Source organism: Bubalus kerabau, chromosome 9 (assembly GCF_029407905.1).
Source record: "Bubalus kerabau isolate K-KA32 ecotype Philippines breed swamp buffalo chromosome 9, PCC_UOA_SB_1v2, whole genome shotgun sequence".
Classification (NCBI taxonomy): Eukaryota; Metazoa; Chordata; class Mammalia; order Artiodactyla; family Bovidae; genus Bubalus; species Bubalus kerabau.
The window spans coordinates 23,154,187-23,175,391 of record NC_073632.1 but is presented as its reverse complement, the minus strand read 5'-3'; the positions used below and the strand labels follow the sequence as shown (position 1 = coordinate 23,175,391).

Sequence of the window (21,205 nt, the reverse complement as noted above, 5' to 3'; positions counted from 1 at the left end):
CAAAATCAATTTGAAAAAATTTCAACAGAAAGATCAAGGCAAGAATGCTTTTCAATTAAAAAGGATTAAAAATAAGAAACAGGCAAAACTAGAGTCCACTTTCTTTTTATCTGTAGCTTCTAGAACAATGATACTTTCAATTTTTGTAACTGGTTTTCTGGTATCTTGTCTAAGATCTCTACCATCCATATTAAATTAGATTATGTTAGTAAAACCCAAAGAACAGATAGTGGTTTTTTTCTTCTACAAGTGGAGGCCTACCTAAGTTCAGTGCCTAGGAAATCCATGGAATATGGGAGCAGAGGCTCAGGGAACACAGTCCATTGAGCTTCAGTTCTCCAGAATCAAGGAGTCCTTAAAGAAAGAGCCTTCCATTGAAATCTGAGTCCATCACAGCTGCCTTATGGCTCCAACTGCTCTTTTCTTCCTCTGGAATTATTTCCTGTAGCCAATTCTGCAAAAGAAGGGGAATGGTTCCCCTTCCTCCTTCTGTTCTTTTCTTCAACCCACTAACTGTGTGGATAGTTCTTTTCTGGTGAAGTCTTGCTCAACTTCACCAATATTATGCCTTGGATAGCCCTACTTCCAAATTTGTAGGCAGGCTGCAACATTTAAGTATTTCTAATAAATTGTCAGCAAACTCCAGTTGCTGTGGTAGGAGACAAATTTCGAGTATTTAAGTTATATTTTTATTGATTAACTTATATTGTATGTTATAGTAGTATTGTGGCCTTTGATTCAGGTGGCTTCAGAATTACCTACTACATGATCCATTATTCTAGAATCAGTTATTCTAGAATTGGTGAGAGTCAGAATCAAAAGGTTTATGTGCTTCCTTTCCAAGTTTTCAACCATGTATGCACGTGTTACACATAAAAGTACAATACATCAGGGACCAAAATGCCTTTATTTGTATTGAAGCCCATGTCACCAATAGGAATCACTAGCAAACGTAAGAACTAGAATACCAGTCACTTTGAATGTAGCACTGCATATATATGTATGCTGATGGTGGGGAGTGGGCGGGGCGGTGAGGGGAAGAAAAAGGGATGAGAGAAAAAGAAAAGGAGACAAAAAGTAAAGACAAGAACAGAATGTGGAAAGAAACTAAAATACTTCTGAGACTTGTACCAAATACTATCTGTGTCACAAATCACCCACCACTGTTAATGTTTTGACACCACATAGTTTACAAATTACACATAAAAGCAAATAATTCTGAAATGGAAATAAAAAGAGCTAACTCCAAATAAGCAATATGATAATGAAACACATTTCCCTTTAAAGTTACCATTTAAAAAATAATTACATTTTTAATTTTGTTTTCTTTTTGCACACAACTTCCTTTGATGCTCTCTTCATAGGTTCTTGTACAGGCAACAAGTCTGCTATTGGCTTCATCAAAGGGAATTTTCACAAAAAAATCTGACACTTTATTCTTTATACCAATGTCAGTAATAATATTTTCAAATAGCATATTTGCCTGAGGATCAAGGCCATTTTGAAAAATTAGAATTATGTATTGTTCTTCCAAATCTGAAAAGAAACCAATATAATTATAAGTCTAAAAGAAAAAAATAAGTAAATAGATACTAAAATAAAAAGTAACTAGTTATTTCCAAGAATATCACCAGAAATCCTGGTATAAATGTTCAAAACAGTGTTTGGCATACAGTGGATATATAATAAATACTAAAATAAGGACCAATAATACTGTCACCTAACAATGTCACTTAAGTTAATTAAGAGAAAGGAACCAGAACACATTACCCTAGCAGCAGCTCTAGAATGAATCTATTCATAGATGTAACTAATTTATTTCGCCTAATAGGATCCAAATATATTGAGTTTTAAACATATAATCCATCAATACTGCTGTCAATTGGCAGTAACTCCAGATTTAACTGTAAAAACCAATATTCACTAATGTGCCAACTCTTGCAGCTTTCATAGTTATCTATCACTTATTTATCATTAAGCTGAAGGAGCAATTAGTGAGGAGAAATATTTTACAACTAGTCACACTATGCCACAAATGTTAGGGGGAAGGGAAACAAACTAACTGGAGAACCACATTGATTTATTGTAGAAAATGAAGACCTGTTAATGAACTTTCAAACTTTCTATTCAGGCTAAGTTTTAAAGATTCCAACTTGATGGCTGATTTACAGTTACAACGTCTCTCAGTACATTAAAACAAAACAAAACACCTCATTTTACTCAGATTATACAGTGTTAAATAAAGACTATGTATGTTTTGGGGTTTCAACCCATTTTGAAAACTTTCCAAATGGCTTAACCTGGGCTTTATCTTCAGAACTTTCATTTTCTATGAACTTTTCCTCTTCTATAAAATGAGGGAAGTAATATCTTATAATGTCATTATCAAGACTGTAGGTAATACAAATATATCTAAGGTATCTATCAATATCAGCTCACAGTCTGCTAACCAGTGTATTGTACCTTTGCTCTACATAACTTACTTGTTAACTTATTTACTCCTTTACAGTCATTCCAAACTTTATCCTCCATGTTCATCTGCAGTTGCATGCTCAGCTTCTGATAAACTGCCGGTTTAGTCTGAAGAAACACTACTGGTAATTTTCGGACACTACACCATTCACATTTTGTTAGATCAGAGGTATTTAAAGTAATCCCTACAGGATCATTTTCTGGTTCTGGAGAAAAAGGAATCAATTCTTAAGAGGGCAAAATCATGAATGGAGGAAACTGTAGGGAATTACAATTTTAAAGTACATATTTATTATGAAAAACTGAAAGTGAGAGTGTTAGTTGCTCAGTTGCGTCCGACTCCGAAACACCATGGACGGTAGCCTGCCACACTAACCTGTCCAAGGATTTTTTCCAGGCAAGAATAGCGGAGTGGGTAGCCATTCCCTTCTCCAAGGGATCTTCTTGACTCAGGGATAGAATCTGGGTCTCCTGCACTGCAGGCAGATTCTTTACTATCTGAGCCATCAGGGAAGCCCCCAAATATTTATTATATTTTGTACATGGTAACTTTAGTGGGAAAATGAAGAAAAATCTTTCATCTTAAAGAAGTATCTAAATACGTTTTTTCCCAGATGCAAAGAGAATTCTAATGAAGAATACTTAAAAACTTAAACATAGCTTCTGTGATGTTATAGTATGAAATTTCCACTCTTAAGGTATAATGCCCTTTGTTATGATGCATGTAATAACTAATTATCTTAGTGAATTCTAAAAATAACATTTTTTATTCCAGTAAAGTGTTTTAGTGTAAACAAAGCTTTAGTGAGCAGTAGGACATACAACAGCTTACCTTCTAGCTGTATCTTGATAAAATCTAAACAAAACTAAAAAATAAGATAAATTAGTAACAATCATAGATTTTGGGGGAAGATTTTGCTACAGAGACCCTAAATGACATGCTTTTGGGACTTAGCCTATAGAAGGCAGAAAAAGTGATCCATGTACTGCATTTGTCCATCTGACCTTCACAATACCGAGAATGATGCCAGCCTCTATTCATTAAAAAAATAGTTGGAAACACAGAATTAAGGACACCCGAGTTAAGAAGCCTTATAAAATAAGTACAGTGGTATTGGAAGATAACAATGCACAGGATACATCAAAAAGAAAAAAAAATATGACTTAGAAGGCAGATTAAGGAGATTATGTTACAATCTTAAATATAAAATATACATTTGAATTGGACTGGTAGTAGCAGAATAAGAATGAGACAGGTATGATAGGTAAGATAAAGGGACTAAAGAAAGTTCTTTGGCTTCTCTGGACACTGAACTAGTTCAAAAGCACAATGCCTCTTGGGCGGCCACCAAAGTCCAATAATCTATTTCTAGGAGTCACTATGTCGTAAGACATTTTTCTGCAGACCCCAAAGCTTTTGAATTCTTCTTTCTTCATAAAGTTCCTCAAAATAGTGTTTTCATGCATTGGGCTGGCATGAGAATAAAACGGTAACACACTGGAGTGATTTCCAACTCAGTGAGAATAAACATTTTCCTATAATGATTATGCACTACTTTGAATATTATGTTATAATTAAAAAAAAATTTTATCGGAATACATATGATCAAGTTTTTACCCACTAATTTTTATGGTGAGTAGCTATTTATAATTGTCTATATTCCTAAAGCAATTTGAAATCTTGAAATAATTGCAATGTTCTATTAAATATTTTAACTTATAAATTTGAACATATTATATATTAGTCTTAGCCAAGAAATTCTGAATCTTATAACTGGTAGTAAAGAGCATAGTGTGTACTTACAATTACAGGTTCTATTAATAGTCGGAATAGTGTTCCTACTCGTATACTTCGACAGTTTAAAACTACGGTATCAGAGGAACTTTGGCAGCTTAAAGATACAGGATCAACTAAAGTTTCTTGAGAAATCACTCTGCGACGTTTTAGAGGTGTGGTGATAATAGAATTACCAAACTGAAAAAGGAAAAAATTTTTCACTTAGTAAGTTACTAAAACAAGACTGTAAACTAAGTAGATATAGCAAAGAAGACCCAACAGAAGAAATGTAATTATCAAAACATAAAAATGATTTTACTTCAACAGTGCTACATGAGTATTTATTGATTTTATAACAGTAACAGTAAACTTTTCCTGTTCCATCTTGCTACTTTACCTAGTTATTATGTGAAACTCCAGTAACAGCCCAGCAGTGAGAAATGGTACTTTAGGAATCAGACAGCTCAAATCAGACAGTTCAAATCAGTTTGAACTGGGTTCAAAACACAGTTTTACTACCTTTCAATGATTTGTTTTACTACCTTTCAATGATTTGATCTTATAAAACTTATATAATAACTTACTTCTAAACTAAAAATTTTGGTTTCCTAAACTAAAATGTAACAGTATTTACTGAAATGAGCTACTGCATATAAGTAGCTCAGCATGGTGCTTCATGCATGGTAAAATGCTGGATAAAAGTAATCTAGTAAGAGTGGTAGTAGTTGCTGTATTTGGATTAAATTAGCAGCTCTTCAGAAAACTGATAATTCAGGAAAATGGCTCTTTACATTATAAAATGATGGTTCTTTATATATTAAAAACTATTAAGTGACTTGATCTGTTAAATTAAGATTTCAGTCATTCCCAAATGCAAATTAATCATAAAAGTGTCTTTACAAGTATATATTTAAATTAAATGTAATTAAAAGTAAAGATGTCAAAATCCTTATCATCAAAAACAAAACAAAACAAAACAAAAAAAACCAAGATCTTGATTAAAATGAATATTTTCCCAGGTTATTAACAGATATCTATTAGAGAGGTTTAAAACCTTAGCTTTAGAATTATTTCTTCAAATGAGATTTTACTTAGCTCAATAGTTAAGTTAGGTAATTTCCAGCAATCTAACACTTAAAAATATATTTTAATTTCTTTTTTTGTACCATACTTAAAAAAAAAAACAAAAAACCTCTTATTTATATCCTTTACTCATTTTTCTATAGTTGCTTCTATTTTTTGATTTTTAAGAAATCAAAACTATGTAAAGGACCAACTTATACTGTCACATATTTCACTATTTTTTCCCATTTGCATTACCTATTAAATTCTGTGGATGGTGTTTTGGTTCACTGTATTGTACTTTCCATTGAAACAAATATATTCATCTCTTCATTTATTACTTTTGCTTGTGCTGAAATGTTTGGAAAGGCATTTCCTAAGATTACACTAAAACTATCAACCTATATTTTTTCTATTATTATAGTTACTTTTGGTTTTTTCATTTCTTACTGATCCCATCTTAATAATCATATATGTATGTTTCCATATTTTAATCTACAGCTTTCCGAATTCCTGACGTATATACATACAACTTTTTAACGTACAAATTTATTTTTTAGGTTCTTTTTACAAAAATAAGAAAATATGCACGTAATTTCTGCATCTTGGAATTCTCACCAAACAGTGCCATGTAGAAAATCCTAAGCCATTGATACAGCTCCAATTTTCATTGACAGTGGCTGAGTAATAGTCCATGGTACATATATACTAGAGTTTCTTCAGTAATTTCTATGAAAGTGAAAGTCAAGTCTCTGTCGTGTCCGACTCTTTGCGACCCTGTGGACTGTACCCTACCAGCCTCCTCTCTCCATGGGATTCTCCAGGCAAGAATACTGGAGTGGGTTGCCATTTCCTTCTCCAGGGGATCTTCCCAACCCAGGGATCGAACCCAGGTCTCCCACATTGCAGGCAGACGCTTTAACCTCTCAGCCACCAGGGAAGTCCCTATGTAATTTCTATATCAATCATTAAAATGATTGTTTGCTAATAATTATATTTATATATATAATCAAAGCACTGGAGGTTAAAGAGTCCTTTGAGTCTAGGGAATGAATTACTTGGTCATTCAGTATACATTTTAAATATTTTAGTAGATACTTTTCCTCTTTTTCCAAAAGGCCACAACTTAGCTTTGTTTCATCAACATATAAGGAAAGTACCCTTTACCTTGGATTTTTGTCAATGTATGTGTTAAGTGATTTTGCATCAATTGTGAAAGTTTGTTAAGTATTTGGTTATATTTCATTTTCTTTGATATGTACTTTTCCTATAAAGGTTTATTATCTGAATTTCTCTTCTTTTGGTCTATTCCTATCTTTTTTTAAATTTTCTTTTTCCTTCTAACTTTTAAAAGTTCTTGGTTTATTATAGACATCAGCGTAGTTTACCTGCATTACGAATATTCCTTTCCAGACCTACTGTTGATTGACAGAATTTCTTTTGTCATCTGAATATTTTAAAAATTTTACAGTAAAACATAAAATATACTAAAACCATATTATGCTATTAATAAAATATACCCAAGTTAAAATGACCTTACTGTCTACTAGATTATACAAATATATGTGTTTTACACTTATATTTTGCTTACTAAAGGTTGATGTTGTTTCTTTTTGTTGAATTTTTACACTTTAAGCCTTTAATTAAAATATATTTTTGTGTATGCTTTAATGTTCTTTCAATAATCTTCCCAGTGTTATTTTAAGTTCTACTTAATGAATAATTCATTTTTTCCTATTGATACCACCAAATTATCCTTGCCCCCCAAATATTTACATATCAAAGGAAAAATCTGAATAAATATGAAAAGTACCTGGTCTTTCATTCTTGCTTTTCTTGGCAATATAACTGTATTTAATTCTGAATCTGCTGGAATGCTTCTTAGTTCATGCTCTATTCTACAAGTGTTTTCATTTAGTGCTGCTTCTACTTTTCCAGTGGACGGTGCTGGGGAAGAACATGCTGAATCAGCGGGTTGAGGAGAGGTGCTTTCTCTTCTGTTAGTCCTGTCGTTGTCATCATCATCATCATCATCATCACTGGACAAAATGACTATAAAGAAAGTGTGAAGTACTTCAGGTATTTCATTCTTGTCAGTTAAAAATGTAAGTACATGACAAAAGTTGGAAATATACCAAATCTGCTTTGGATCGCCTCCTGATCTGAGATTAATAAAAATGAAGATACAATCCATTCTATTTGATGAAAAGTTAAATTTGTAGAGCAATTAGAACTGGCATTTTTTATATAACATACAAATGTAAAATTTATTCTACAGTTCATCACAATCACACACAGAGAAACATAGACAAGTTACAACAAAACTTATATGTTTATCATTAGGTCTATTTCAGAGTTCCAGAAAGTCTTAGGTATGAAGACAATTTGCATACAAATTATTCATAAAATAGCATGCATTTAAAAAGTCTGTAAGACTGCATGTGATCAAATAATTTTTATCTCACACAAGAAATCACTAATATCATTACTAGTCTTTGGGAGAACTTGAACCAGTGCCTGGAATTGAAAGTCACTCAGTAGTGTCTGATTCTTTGTGACCCCATGGACTATACAGTTCATGGAATTCTCTAGGCCAAAATATTGGAGTGGGTAGCCTTTCCCTTCTCCCAGGGATCTTCCCAACCCAGGGACCAAACCCAGGTCTCCTGCATTGCAGGTGAATTTTTTACCAGCTGATCCACAATTATTGGACCAATGCCTAATATGCAGTAAATCTTGTTGAGTAAATGAACATGGGTAAGATATTACATGAAGGTAATTTGCTATTATACCATGTACTTATTACTGAATCTTTTCAAACTCATCTCTGTATCAAATTCTGCAAGGCCAGCATACTGCACTTGCAAAATCCTAACTCCTTACTCTGGTTCATAGATGTATGTAATTTGGACCCAGGCTACTTTCTCATACTACTTCATTTTTTCCTCTTTCTGTTTCACCAACACCAGCTTGTTTCTATCTGACTCTAATTCTCCTAACACTTTTGCCATCAAATAATTGGTTTAAATACCACTTTTTGATTAACTACCCAATCTAAAGTAAGCACACAGGTACTTGCTTATTCACATCAACGAATTTAAATTTCTGTTGTCTTTTGCTGTGGATGTACACTTACTCATTTGTTTCTCCCACTAAAATAAAGTATAAAGAACAAGAATATTGCCTTGTTTACTGCTATATTCCCAGTGTCCAAAATACTATCTGGCAAAGAAAGTCATGTGTTGAAGACTGTAAAAACTTGTAGGAGCAATTCTGTTTTCCCCTATCATATATCATAAACATAAATGCTTAGTTATTATTTCTGAGTCATATAACAAGTCCCAGAGAGGAATCACCACCAGCATCACATCATTCATCTTTTTAATTTTGCTATCCAATCTCAAATGTTTTTCAGAAGTGATATTTTATTAACAGAAAATGTAACAGGCCAGATTAGAAGGCCCAAGACCCTAGTTTTCAAGTCAGTTTATACACACTTGAAAGTTAGGGTCTTGCCACTTACTAGTCATTTGCCTCAGTTTCTTCTCTGTGATATAGGGGACAACAAAGTCTTAGGAACAAATGATTTGATGTGCACAAGGTTTATTAGCATAGTACCTGACGTATAAAAGCTTTAGAAAAATTCATAACTGCTTATATTGTTTATCAAGAGCTACACAGAAGCACATATTCAACAGTAAGCCTAGTGTTCAATCTACAGTCATTTTTTTGTGCTTCAGGAACATTAAAACTTCTACATCTGCTCTATCAAAAACTTATTTTAAAGCTTCAATGCCACAACAGATAGAACTGTACTACATAGTTCTTGTTTTATTAAAGTAAATGAGGGTTGTGCTCAATGTCACCGTAATCACAAAGCAAATAGGGAGAGAGTATGCAAAGATGATAACAGTTAAAGAGCTGTTCTTATAACTGCTTTAATTCCCTACAAAACATGGAATATATTCTACATAAGTATATACCTAAGATTCTGCATCAGAGTCTGTTATGAACTAAATTCTGTCCCTTTAAAATCCATATACTGAAGCCCTAATCCCCAACGTGGCTATATGTGGAAATAGGGCCTATAGAGAGATAATAAAGGTTACATGGTCTTAAAGGTGAATCCTTAATCTGATAGGACTGGTGTTACAGGAAAAAGAGATGCCAGAAATCTCTCTCCCTCTCTGTGCAAGCACAAAAGGAAGGGCATGTAAAGACACAGCAAGAAGGTGGCTGTCTGCAAGACTGGAAGAGAGGCCTCCACCAGACACCAATCCTGATGGCACCTTAATTTTGGACTTCCAGCATCCAGAACTGTAAGACAATAGATTTAAGCCCACTCAGTCTGTGGTACGGAGAAGGCAATGGCACCCCATTCAGTACTCTTGCCTGGAAAATCCCATGGATGGAGGAGCCTGGTAGGCTGCAGTCCATGGGGTTGCTAGAGTCGGACACGACTGAGCGACTTCACTTTCACTTTTCACTTTCATGCACTGGAGAAGGAAATGGCAGCCCACTCCAGTGTTCTTGCCTGGAGAATCCCAGGGACGGGGGAGCCTGGTGGGCTGCCGTCTATGGGGTCGCACAGAGTCGGACACGACTGACGCGACTTAGCAGCAGCAGTAATAGTAGTAGTCTGTGGTATTCCGTTATGGCAAGCTAAGCAGACTAATACTGGTCTTTGCATTTACATTCCAAACTTGTTCCCATAGAAATCAGGCTATCTTCTTTCTCACCTCATCCTAGGCAGTATTCGAAAGTTTCTTTATCAAGTAACTTTTCTACCTACCTATCTAAAATTCTATGATCTAAAACTGCAAGCTTCTTCACTGTGACATTTGTCACTCTCTATTTCCCAGAACTGCTTCACTTTTCTACACAGAATTTATCACTGCTTGAGACCCTGTACATTTTATTTATTATTTGACCACCAAAGACAGAAGAAAAGCTTCATAATAATAAATCATTTTAATAGGAACACAAATTTAAGAATGATAATGTATATAAACAAAAGAGACTTTGAAACCAGAAAAATCATTAAAAAAAAATATCTAAACTCCAACAGCCCATACGTACATAACAATGAGAAGCCTTAAGCGTAGACTGCCTCATTTATAGAGTAGGGTTGCATTAGTAACTACCTCACAGGATTGTAAAAAACAAACTAAACTGGTTTGTATATAAACTTTTATAAGCAAGACCAATAAGCATGTAATAAATATCTTAAAACAGAAAATATTTTTTCTATATACATTACTGAGAAATATGGTTTTTGGTTTTTCTGGAGGGGAGGGAAACAAAATTAGGCTTTACGGTTTTAATTCATAGTAAACTGCTTAATGCACCTCAAAACCACATAGATTCACTTTGTTTTTTTTTACTTACCAACTCAGTCTTACTAACTTCCAGTTTCCATCATCCTGGAAATCTCAGCAAGCTGAGTTTCCAGCATAGAAGTCTGGCTCAGAATAATACCCAGTAATTGCCTAATAAGTTTTAGAGTTCTATTGATATCTTACGTTAAAATTTTACACAACAACCTCACCATTAGGAAATATTCAAATGATATTAACATATTTAATATTCCATTGGTATAACACTAAAATGTGTCATAAAATATTCATATTCAACATAGACATCCTCATAACATCATAACAGAGTGTTGGCTTGACAGCTATCATACAGAAATTCCTTTACAAATCAAGCTGTTTTGGAAAATAAGCTAATATACTGGTATAGGTTAAGGTTTCTCACATTGAATTAAAATAGGACTTGATATATTTTTGAGGTTGAAAAACTTGTTGATTTTATCCCTTTTATAAGGTGGAGTTTTCTCTCTGTGAGAGAGGAGGTGGATATCATTATGAACTAATTGTGACATATTTAACATATTTCAATACATAGTAGTTATGGTTCCTTTTGTGGCCCAAGCAGATTCAGTCTTGGTCACTGAGAGGAGCCTTTTCATTTTAGCTATGTGCTTCTGACATACCCTTAGTTGTTTGTGACTGTTTCCCGCTTCCTGATACAACTCAATGACTGAGATTTATCTCATACATTTGTGTTCCAGACCTAGAGTCAGCCATTTCTCTGAAGAGCTCTGATTCCTTTTAGTGGAAAATGGTATTCAGAAACACAGATATGGGATATGGGAACTAAAGTTGTTTTTATACAAGGTTTGCTTACTGTTTCCAGGCATATTTTATGGGTAAAGCTAAGAGATACTTTCTATTCAACAGAAAATATTGATTAAGTTTCAGTATTATCTCCAATTCAAATTCGAAGTTAGTTATTTTTACTTCTTTGGTTTTACTTTTGTATTCCTTTTCTCCAATACTGAACATCTTGGTTTCTGGAGACAGTAATAGAATTGCTGGCTTGTTTTATCAATATGTATTTAAAAACAGCAATATTATTATTAATAAAATTACTGAATCCAGTTAGGAATTTCTCTGGAGTTTTATTTAAACATTAAGGATGTACAGCCACAATATTATTTTAATTTAAATTACTTTGAGATAATTCTGTGCATTCAAGCCACCAACAAGGCATATAAATTCTCCTATCCATCACAAATGGCGAAGGCAATGGCACCCCACTCCAGCACTCTTGCCTGGAAAATCCCATGGACGGATGAGCCTGGTGGGCTGCAGTCCATGGGGTCGCTAGAGTCAGACACGACTGAACGACTTCACTTTCGCTTTTCACTTTCATGCATTGGAGAAGGCAATGGCAACCCACTCCAGTGTTCTTGCCTGGAGAATCCCAGGGACGGGGGAGCCTGGTGGGCTGCCGTCTATGGGGTCGCACAGAGTCGGACACAACTAAAACGACTTAGCAGCAGCAGCAGCATCCATCACAAATAAAGAGTAGCATACTATAAACTCTGATCTGTACCTTGCTTTAATTCATTTGATAAAACAGCTTAAAAATCATTCTATACAATATTAAGTTAGTTTCCCCCCCTTTCCAGCTACCTATACTGAAGTTTATTTAATCAGTCTATGACTGTTTCCAATCTTATGCTATTTATTACAAAAAGGACTGCATTTCATATACATACACATATGTACGTGTGACTAGACAGGAAAAGGACTTAGAGGAGGAACAACAGTAGTAAGGGAGTGAATTTTCAGAGTCCTTTCTTTTGTCAAATGCTTTATTGAGCTATGCTAGGCACTTCATGTTATTTTTAAATTTACTCCCTCAATAACACTATCAGGCAGGAAATATATCCACTTACAGATCACAGAGATTAAAGTAACTGGGTCAAAGTTAGAAAGTTGGTTCTAACTGGCAGCTGACCTAAGACTAGGGCCAAGATCTACGCTCTTTTTTTCAAAAACTACTTAAAATGGATAGGGTAAGGACAAAGTCTAAGTCAGTTACTATTTTTCAATTACATGGGCAGCTTTAATAATCTACCCAAAAAGCATGTCATGTAGCCGATACAAAAAACCTTTTAAAACTACACTTCAGAAATATGTTCATGCTCACATTAAAAATATATGTGAAAAATATTAGACTCATATAAGCAATACTAAAGAGAGTAAAATACTTACTTGGATCATTTAGGTCTGACACGCTTGTTTTCCTTTCTTTCAGGTTTGTGATTTTGGCTACTTTTGCCCTAGATAAAATGACTTTCCCATTAGTATGTAAATAATTCTGTCCACTCTCATCACAACTCACAATAATATCAATTGGAATCTTTCCCACACTGTTGCCATAAAACTTCTTGGCTGGTAATATTGTGTTTTGTGACTTCTGTCCTCCAGAATTCTGATGAATTGATGTTCTTAATGATAATCCAGCAGAGTCATTCAAAGTTATAGCTTGTCTGCAATTTCTCTGCAAATCCTTAGAAAAAAGAATACCACAACTTTGGCATTTGGTCTGATTTTCTTTTTCTTTCCCACATTTTGGACAAAATTCACACTGTTTAGAAACCTTAAAATCCAAAAGAAAGAAAGGGAAAAAAAAAAAGACTTTGGCATTTTATTCCAACACCATGGAACAACAACAACAATAATCTCAAAATTATTCTCCTATTTCTCATCACCATCACTATGGCTACCACAAAATCCTGAATGTTACTTGGGATTTAGCATCACAATGCTGGAAGGAATTTTCGAAACCATCTAGTCCAGCAGTCTTCAAATCAGACTATGTATATTCCTCAAGGGCTACATAAAGATTTTCTAAGGCATACAGGGCATAAATAATCTTAAGGTAATCAATATTTAGATGTTCAAGTCACACATATAACCCTTCTAAAAACTGCTCTGATTATGCTTATGTCAAAGTATCACCTGCCACAACTGTTCTTCTCATACTTTAAAAAAAAAAAAAAAAAAAATCCTAAATCCATCTTCCATTTGAAATATTAAAATGGTACATGGCCCTAGGGTATAAAAATCACCAAACGAAACAGAAAGCTAATGTTACATGCTGAAAAAATGAATTGATTCTAAGTTCTGGTTAAGACAATCTTTTACAAGATAATTTATTTCTAAATTATCAGTGCTACAAAAATAGTTCAAGGAAGGCCCAATCTAGGCCTCTTACAATTATGATACCATTAAAAAAGTTTTTTTGACAGTAGAGTATCATATGATTTTGAAGCCCATAATGTAGAAGGAGTTCAAGGTATTTGGTGATATTACTGTAATAAAGCTCTTTCCATACTCATGTACCTATTTATGTGAACAAGGTTCTTCAGCACTTACATCTATAAGAAGGAAAACTTGAATACATGCTGCATCCAGTTTCAATATGTAACATAATATTCATCCATGGACATATAAAATAATTGAGAAAAATAGTCTGTCTCTAATTAAAAGATGAACTTCCAACAATTTTGCTTTTACATCAAACTATTCATCAAACTTTGTATAAAATATATGGTTTTAATCAATTATGTACTATTAAACAAGTGTATATTATTAATTTGGATGTGCCCAGATCCATATATGAGGAGACTGATCTAAATATTCTATTTTAAAAGGTTAATTCCTTTTCACTGTGTCAACTATTACATCCTATGTGACCTTTTAAATTCAGGATGAAAAATGTTCAGTGTCAACTTAAGAATACATAAGAGGATAATATAATCATTTAAAATTCTTTTAGGTGACAGAAGACATCAAGTAGTTGCAGGACCAACAGATAGGTAGTAATTATATATGTTTAAATGTATAGGATTACATTTCAAAATTCACCAAACTGAATGCTTAAGTTCTATGCATTTTTATTTTATGTAAATTTATGACTCAAAAATATGTACACAAGCAAAAACGGCCTATAAAGACCACTACTCTAGACTTACCTGTTTGCTGTAAAGATGAAAAAAACTGACAGAGAAATTGCTAACTTTGCCCAACTGACCATGACAAAGCTGTTCTATTATACCATGTTACCTATTTGAGGGTCTACCCCAGACAATAAAAAGGAATGAAATTTGTTACCCAGATAACACAAAGGAATGAAAACCAACCAGGGCAAAATTAAACTTAATAGGTACAACACCAGCTCGGCATATGTAGATTGTACTTTTTTTCCCCCCTCTGCCAAGACATAAAGAATTCAATTATGCTATTTTGAATGCATATGTAAGTTATGTGAACAACTGGTTAGATATAAAGGAGCAGTCAAAACCTACATACTACCCTGTGATGAAATATCTAAACCTCTTAAAAGAAAAAAAAATCTAAACCCCCTCATTTTCATGATGAACACAGATCTCCACATCTAGCTATTTAAACACATCCATTTATGTGAAAACTAGACCCTCATTTGTCACAGTGGGAGTCAGCTCTATGTAAGCTAATTCTGTCTTTTTTTAAGAATCAAGGATATCATCAAGCTGGGTTCAGACGGGCTCCAATATTTTAGTGTCTATAATAAAGGGTAGATTTCAATAAAAAGAACCCTATGCAAAAACAATACTTCCACATATTTGCTTTTATAAAATTGATACTGAAACAGAAAAAGACTTCCCTACTATTAAAAATTTTAATCTTAAAATATAGAGAACTATATCATGAGCTATTATCATATGCCATCCACAGGCTAAGAAACACCTATCTTAGAACTACTTGCAGCAATTAGGAACAAAATGCAGATCAGCTTAACCAAACATGGTATTACACTGTTCACGATAAAAACTAGAGATTAAGAATTTTATCAACCTAGTGATCAAAAAACTAGAATCTCAACATTATTCAATTATTTTTAGTAAAGTAGCAAATTTTCTTAACAGTTTTATGTTAAATATAAATTCCTTCAGAAAACAAAGATTAATTAAAGTGTCATTTCCCCCTTCTTTGGTCAATGGAACACTTTAAAATAAATCCAAATCTCATTATCACATATTATCTGCCAGCCTATACACATTAATAATAACCTGTATACTTAATAAGCATGTCTTTCATGAGACACCACTGAGACAATGTCATATTTTGTTAAATATTCTGAACCTGTTATAATCTCATTAAATACCAGACTTCATTTTCTTACAAGCAGTATGTAATGTGAAATTTCACAGACTATACATGGAAAGAAAAACCACTAATCTTGTTCAAAAATTTAAAATTACATAGAGGATGGCTACAATCTATTCTTTATCTCCACTAAGAAAAGAATAAGTGGCACAGAAGTAAAGAGTAAGAAGAAAGAAAATATATTTTCGATGTTAAAAAAAAATTCTGAGGCTTTTAGCTGGCACGCCTAGGGAAGGAAGGACGGTGTGTGTGTGGGAAGAAGCTTTCTTCTTTTCTCCTCCTTCCCAGGGGTCCAGCAAAGGGCTAAGCAGTGTGGGTGAGGACAGCACAGCCCAAGCCAACCTTAGGCTTGCGTGCCAGAAGCTGGTCACAGAAAACTCAACTGAGCAAATACACTGAGATAAGGGAAGGCAGGTTTCTCAGTCAGAGAAGGGAGTTACAAAAACATGCAAGGCACAAAAGGCTAAAACAAACACTGTGGTGTTGGACTAGAATTGGAGTTATCAATGTAAACTCATGAATTTTAATATATACTAAATATTAACACATATATACACAAATATTCCTAGTTCAGTCTGCTGAGAGGTCCTACATTTGACACCCAGTAGCAACAAGCACAACTACTGCCCAAATAGCTTCCTTTCACTTATACTAACAATGATTCTTTGGAGAAATGCATGACTACAGAGCTGATACAGAGAAATACAAAGAAATCTAGACCACCTGGTTATACCAGAAGGCAGGTACTCAAATAATGATGGGGATATGTCAAAAAGAAAACAGCCAGCTTGAAGAACTTTCCATGGGCCAAATCTAGGGCAATTTGAGCATCAAAATAAACAATGACAGTTGTGGAGAATAACCTTTCTGAGAAAAATAAGAATCCATGTCTCCACGCTGATAAAAATAGAAACTATGGTAAATGTGGGATAAGCAAAAACTCTTATTAACAAATAAGTATAGAAATACTAGGGACTTCCCAGGTGGCTCAGTGGTAAAGAATCCGCTTGCCAATGCAGGAGATGCAAGTTAGATCCCTGGGTCGGGAAGATTCCCTAGAGTAGGAAATGGCAATTTGCTCCAGTATTCTTGCCTGGAAAATTCCATGGACTGAGAAGCCTGGCGGGTTACAGTCCATAGAGTCACAGAGTCAGACATGAAACGAGTGACTGAGTACACAGAAATACCTATTAAAAACACCTACTAAAATACCTGGAAAAATCTAGAAGAGTACATCTTAAACAAGATAAAAGTGAGTATCAGCAATAATGTCAAAATTAACATTATAGATCTCCTGATACGATGCAATAAGATCATAGCATCACCTCTGAGGAATCTTGAAAAATGTATAAATGATGAAGAACCTGCAGACCAATTCAACTTGAGGTACAAAATAAGTGGCCTGTATTTCTTACAAATATCAAGGTTACAAATGACGAAGGAACATTAAGGAATTATTCCAGATTAAACAAGACTGAAGATCGCCACAACTCAATGTAACATGATCCTGAACTGGATTCTGTTTCCATAAAGGACATGGTTAGAGAAAATGTGAATGGACTTTGTGCATTAGATGATAATTCTGGATCCATGTTAATTAAACATTTTTGACAGTTCTACTCTGGTTATACATGAGAATTTTATTTTAAAAAAATTCTGATTGAGAGCAATTATGTGAAGTATGGTATAGGGAAGTGTTCATACGTCTTTTCAGGAAGATATATATTCTGGACTTGTGACAACTGAAAAATGATCTAATGAAGGCAGACAAGTTTGCCAAAGTAACCTTTTCTAGTTCTCTTTCAATCCTATTTGAAAAGATCACCAGAATTTAATAAATACTAAAAATAGTATTAATAAAAATACCAACTGATTAGCAGCAAAGAATAATTTCTCTACCCACCTCTAAATCAGTTAAACATTTTTTGGAAGCAGGAGACAGAGAAGGTGGGGTAGACTGATATGTACTACTGTGACGTTTCTGTGCAACTTTCCTTTTAATTTCAGACTCCAGGTGTGATTCAGACTCTTCTGTTTTTTTCATTATACGATCTAAAAAACAAAATAGAGGGGAAAGTACTAAAATTAAACTTTATAAATTTCTCATTTTTCACTATGAAAAAAATACTAACTCATATTATCAAATGATGTTTTAGCTAAAAGAAACTAATGTTTCAATATGTACATAGAGAAAAATAGAACTTCAGGCCAGAGCCAGTAGCCATCTCCTGGTTGCTCCTGTCTGCCCTTCACCAGGATCACTTTCCACCCGCTCTACTGTGTACCGCTTTCAAGTGCACCCATTTCTCTTCAGCGTGTTCTGTGCTACCAAGGCAACAGAGCACCTTCTGCACTGAATCTCACACACGTTTCTTCTCCTATGTTACTGTTCTTAGATCAGTAATGAGAAAAATGTGAATTCAAATGTTGGGCACAACTGTTTCGATAAAGGAAAGTAATTCTCAATTTAATGGCTTTTTAAATTCAAGACACACGAAAGAGAATTTTCTTCATTATTTTTCAATGTAAAGTCAATCATTTTCATTTCTAATTAATTCATAATTAGCAGTGTAAAATGATTTCACAAATTCCAAACAGAACAATTTACAATTCATTACAATTTGACTTCATCAGCAAAGAAAACTGAACATGTATCTAAATCAAAAGTTAATGAACCTACGCTGATGACTAATTCATGTTGCTGTATGGCAGAAACCAACACAACATTGTAAAGCAATTATCCTCCAATTAAAAATAAAATGAAAAGGCATTAAATGTTAATAAATCTAAAACAAAAGTGTTCTACCTGCATAATCCCAAGTATGTTAAATACTTCCATTTTCCTATCTTTTAACATCCTCTAAAATTGTCTTAAGAAACCCATGCAATTATTGTTGCTTGGTGCAATCACAGAGTTCCACCTCCTCGGCATCTGCCCGGTCAGAATACCTTTATTTTCCTGGACACCGAAGCTAGGAATCTAAGTAATCGCTGACTTGTCCCAGTGAGTCCTTCCTCACAGTCAAGGGAATTCTACTACAGTCAAGAGTCTTAAACTCATTCCTTCCTCTCCAACTCCACTGCCACTATATTTCAGATGCTTAACTCCTGCCTAAATTGATCTCCTTCATTCCAATTTTGTTTGCTTCAAATCATTCTCCACTACTGCCAAAGTGATCTTTCAAATGATCTAATCATTCTAATGTTTAAAGTGTTAGTCACGCAGTCATGTCTGCCTCTTTGTGACCCCAAAGACTGTAGGCTTCTCTGTCTATGGGATTTTCCAGGCAAGAATGCTGGAGTGGGTTGGCATTTCATTCTCCCTAATGCTGAACATCTTTCAATAATTTCAGTAGCTTAGGAAAAAAGTCTAAACCCCATATCTTAGCAAGGTGAAGTTTGTATTGATGTTCCAGTCTTAATTTAAACAAAAACAAAAACACTCTACCTCAAAGAAGTGCATTTCTCCAGGGTATTTTCTTTCTCACCCTCATATATATGTCATTCTCTTTGCAAGCAAAGTCCTCCCTATTTATCTAGTAAATTCAAACTATTCTTCAGTAAGAAGCTCCTCTGGCCCACACTATGCATGATGAAGCACATCCTCAGAGTTTCCACAGCACTTTCTCCATACTTCTATTAGCACTCATTTTATTCTCTGCTAATTATTTACACTGATCTGTTTCCTCCATTATACTGTCAGCTCTGAAATAATGTTTTACTCACATGTTTTCTCAGTGTTTAGAAACTGCACAAGGCAAGGGCTCAAAACATGTTTACTGGATTAATGAATCACATTACAAAACATCATATGACACAAGTTTTAGTAACAGATCTAGATATGTCAGGACTCAGCCAGGGAGAGGAAGGAAAAGCTGTTCCCAAGAACACCTGAGGTTACATAGCAGCTGCTCCAGCCAGAGCATCCAGGTGTTAGTTATGCTCCTATGAAGGCTAACATTGGTATGGTGTTAAATGTATTGGATCAGATCTAAAAAGAAGTTTCCATACAAATGAGTATTAAAGAACTAGAATGTGGCACTAAGTTAAAAAAAAAGGAGGCACGCAAGATATGGAATTCAGAAAATATAGAGTTATTTGGAATACACAACCGATTACTGACATAATTTAATTTACAGAGACAGCTGTCTTAAAACATGGGATTTTTTTTCTCCAACTTTTTTTGGTCTTACTAATTAAATTTTTGTAAGTATACAAAAGAGCTTTTTCCTTTTAAGCATATTTTAGGAATCTCTGTAATCTCTAAAAAATCTTTGCAAATCATTTTGTTCAAGTATGTCTCTATATCATTTTCCTGCCAGACCCTACTTAGAGAATGACATTTTAAAAACTATCATCATTTCAATCCAGATCATATAATCACACTCTTCTGTCCACTATAGCTATCTCATCATGTCTAAGTCACATTTTTCTCTACCACATAATTAACAAGGGAGAAACGAGTGGCCCAAGCCCTGAAAGAAACAGAAAATTGTTTATTGATAATAGAGAAAAACAGTGTATGTATGTACCACATCTTTATCCATTCCTGCGTCATTGGGCATGTAGGTTGCTTCCTGGCTATTGCTATTACAATGCTCTATCTATTGCTGCTCTGGCTATTACACTGCTCTGGCTATTGCTGGTAGAGCTGCAATGAACATTGGGGTACAAGGATCTTTTTGAATTCTGTGGTTTTCTCTGGGTTTATGCTCAGGAATGAGATAGATAGATCTTATGGAAGCTCTGTTTTTGGTTTTTTAGGGAAGCTCCATACTGTTCTCCACAATGGCTGTACCAATTTACATTCCCACCAACAAGGTAGAAGGGTTCCTTTTTCTTCTTGACAAATATACACTACTATATATAAATAACAGATAACTAAACACACACACACATGCCAGAAGAAAAACCCAGAACCAATATACAAAGTACCAAAAGAGCTAATGTTAAATAATCCAGTACTATGAACTGGCTCACTAATTACTTTGAGAAAATTAATTCTGGAGAAACTAATTTTGGCCAATCAGATAAAAAAGAAACTACTTTCCCAACTTAAAGATTTACACCCTAAGATGGCATTTAAAATATTGCCTTCAATATTGTACTTAATCCTCATTTATGGCCTAACAAGCCCAATCCTGTAATCATTTCATAGGCCCAATTAAATAATGTGCTAGCAATCAGTAATTTCCTCACCCGGAAATATAAGATGTTCATTCATATTGAACACCTAATGTTCATATGTTCCCCCAAAGCTTATCTTACAATAGCTTATATATATTTAGTATATCCTTTTTCAGCTGGATTATATCTGTAATATGGAAACTTCTGTATCATTGTTATTACAAAATGATTTCAAAGATTTTTATTAATTTTTAAGAAAACA

General features: G+C 34.1%; 1 protein-coding gene across 9 annotated transcripts in view; it reads right to left on the bottom strand.

Annotated features, from left to right (window-relative positions):
• SENP6 (SUMO specific peptidase 6) overlaps window positions 1-21,205 on the bottom strand; it is a 132,048-nt gene that overhangs the window by 31,361 nt on the left and 79,482 nt on the right. For 7 of the 9 annotated variants that reach the window (XM_055534832.1, XM_055534826.1, XM_055534827.1 and 4 more), the window contains 7 exons: window positions 17,720-17,868; window positions 12,877-13,264; window positions 7,125-7,363; window positions 4,277-4,447; window positions 3,305-3,338; window positions 2,484-2,678; window positions 1,310-1,536 (listed from right to left, as the gene is read on the bottom strand). In XM_055534832.1, the coding sequence (XP_055390807.1) occupies window positions 1,310-1,536; window positions 2,484-2,678; window positions 3,305-3,338; window positions 4,277-4,447; window positions 7,125-7,363; window positions 12,877-13,264; window positions 17,720-17,868 (1,403 nt within the window). The remainder of the gene's footprint in view (window positions 1-1,309; window positions 1,537-2,483; window positions 2,679-3,304; window positions 3,339-4,276; window positions 4,448-7,124; window positions 7,364-12,876; window positions 13,265-17,719; window positions 17,869-21,205) is intronic. The other 2 variants (XM_055534829.1, XM_055534830.1) reach the window with 1 other exon arrangement.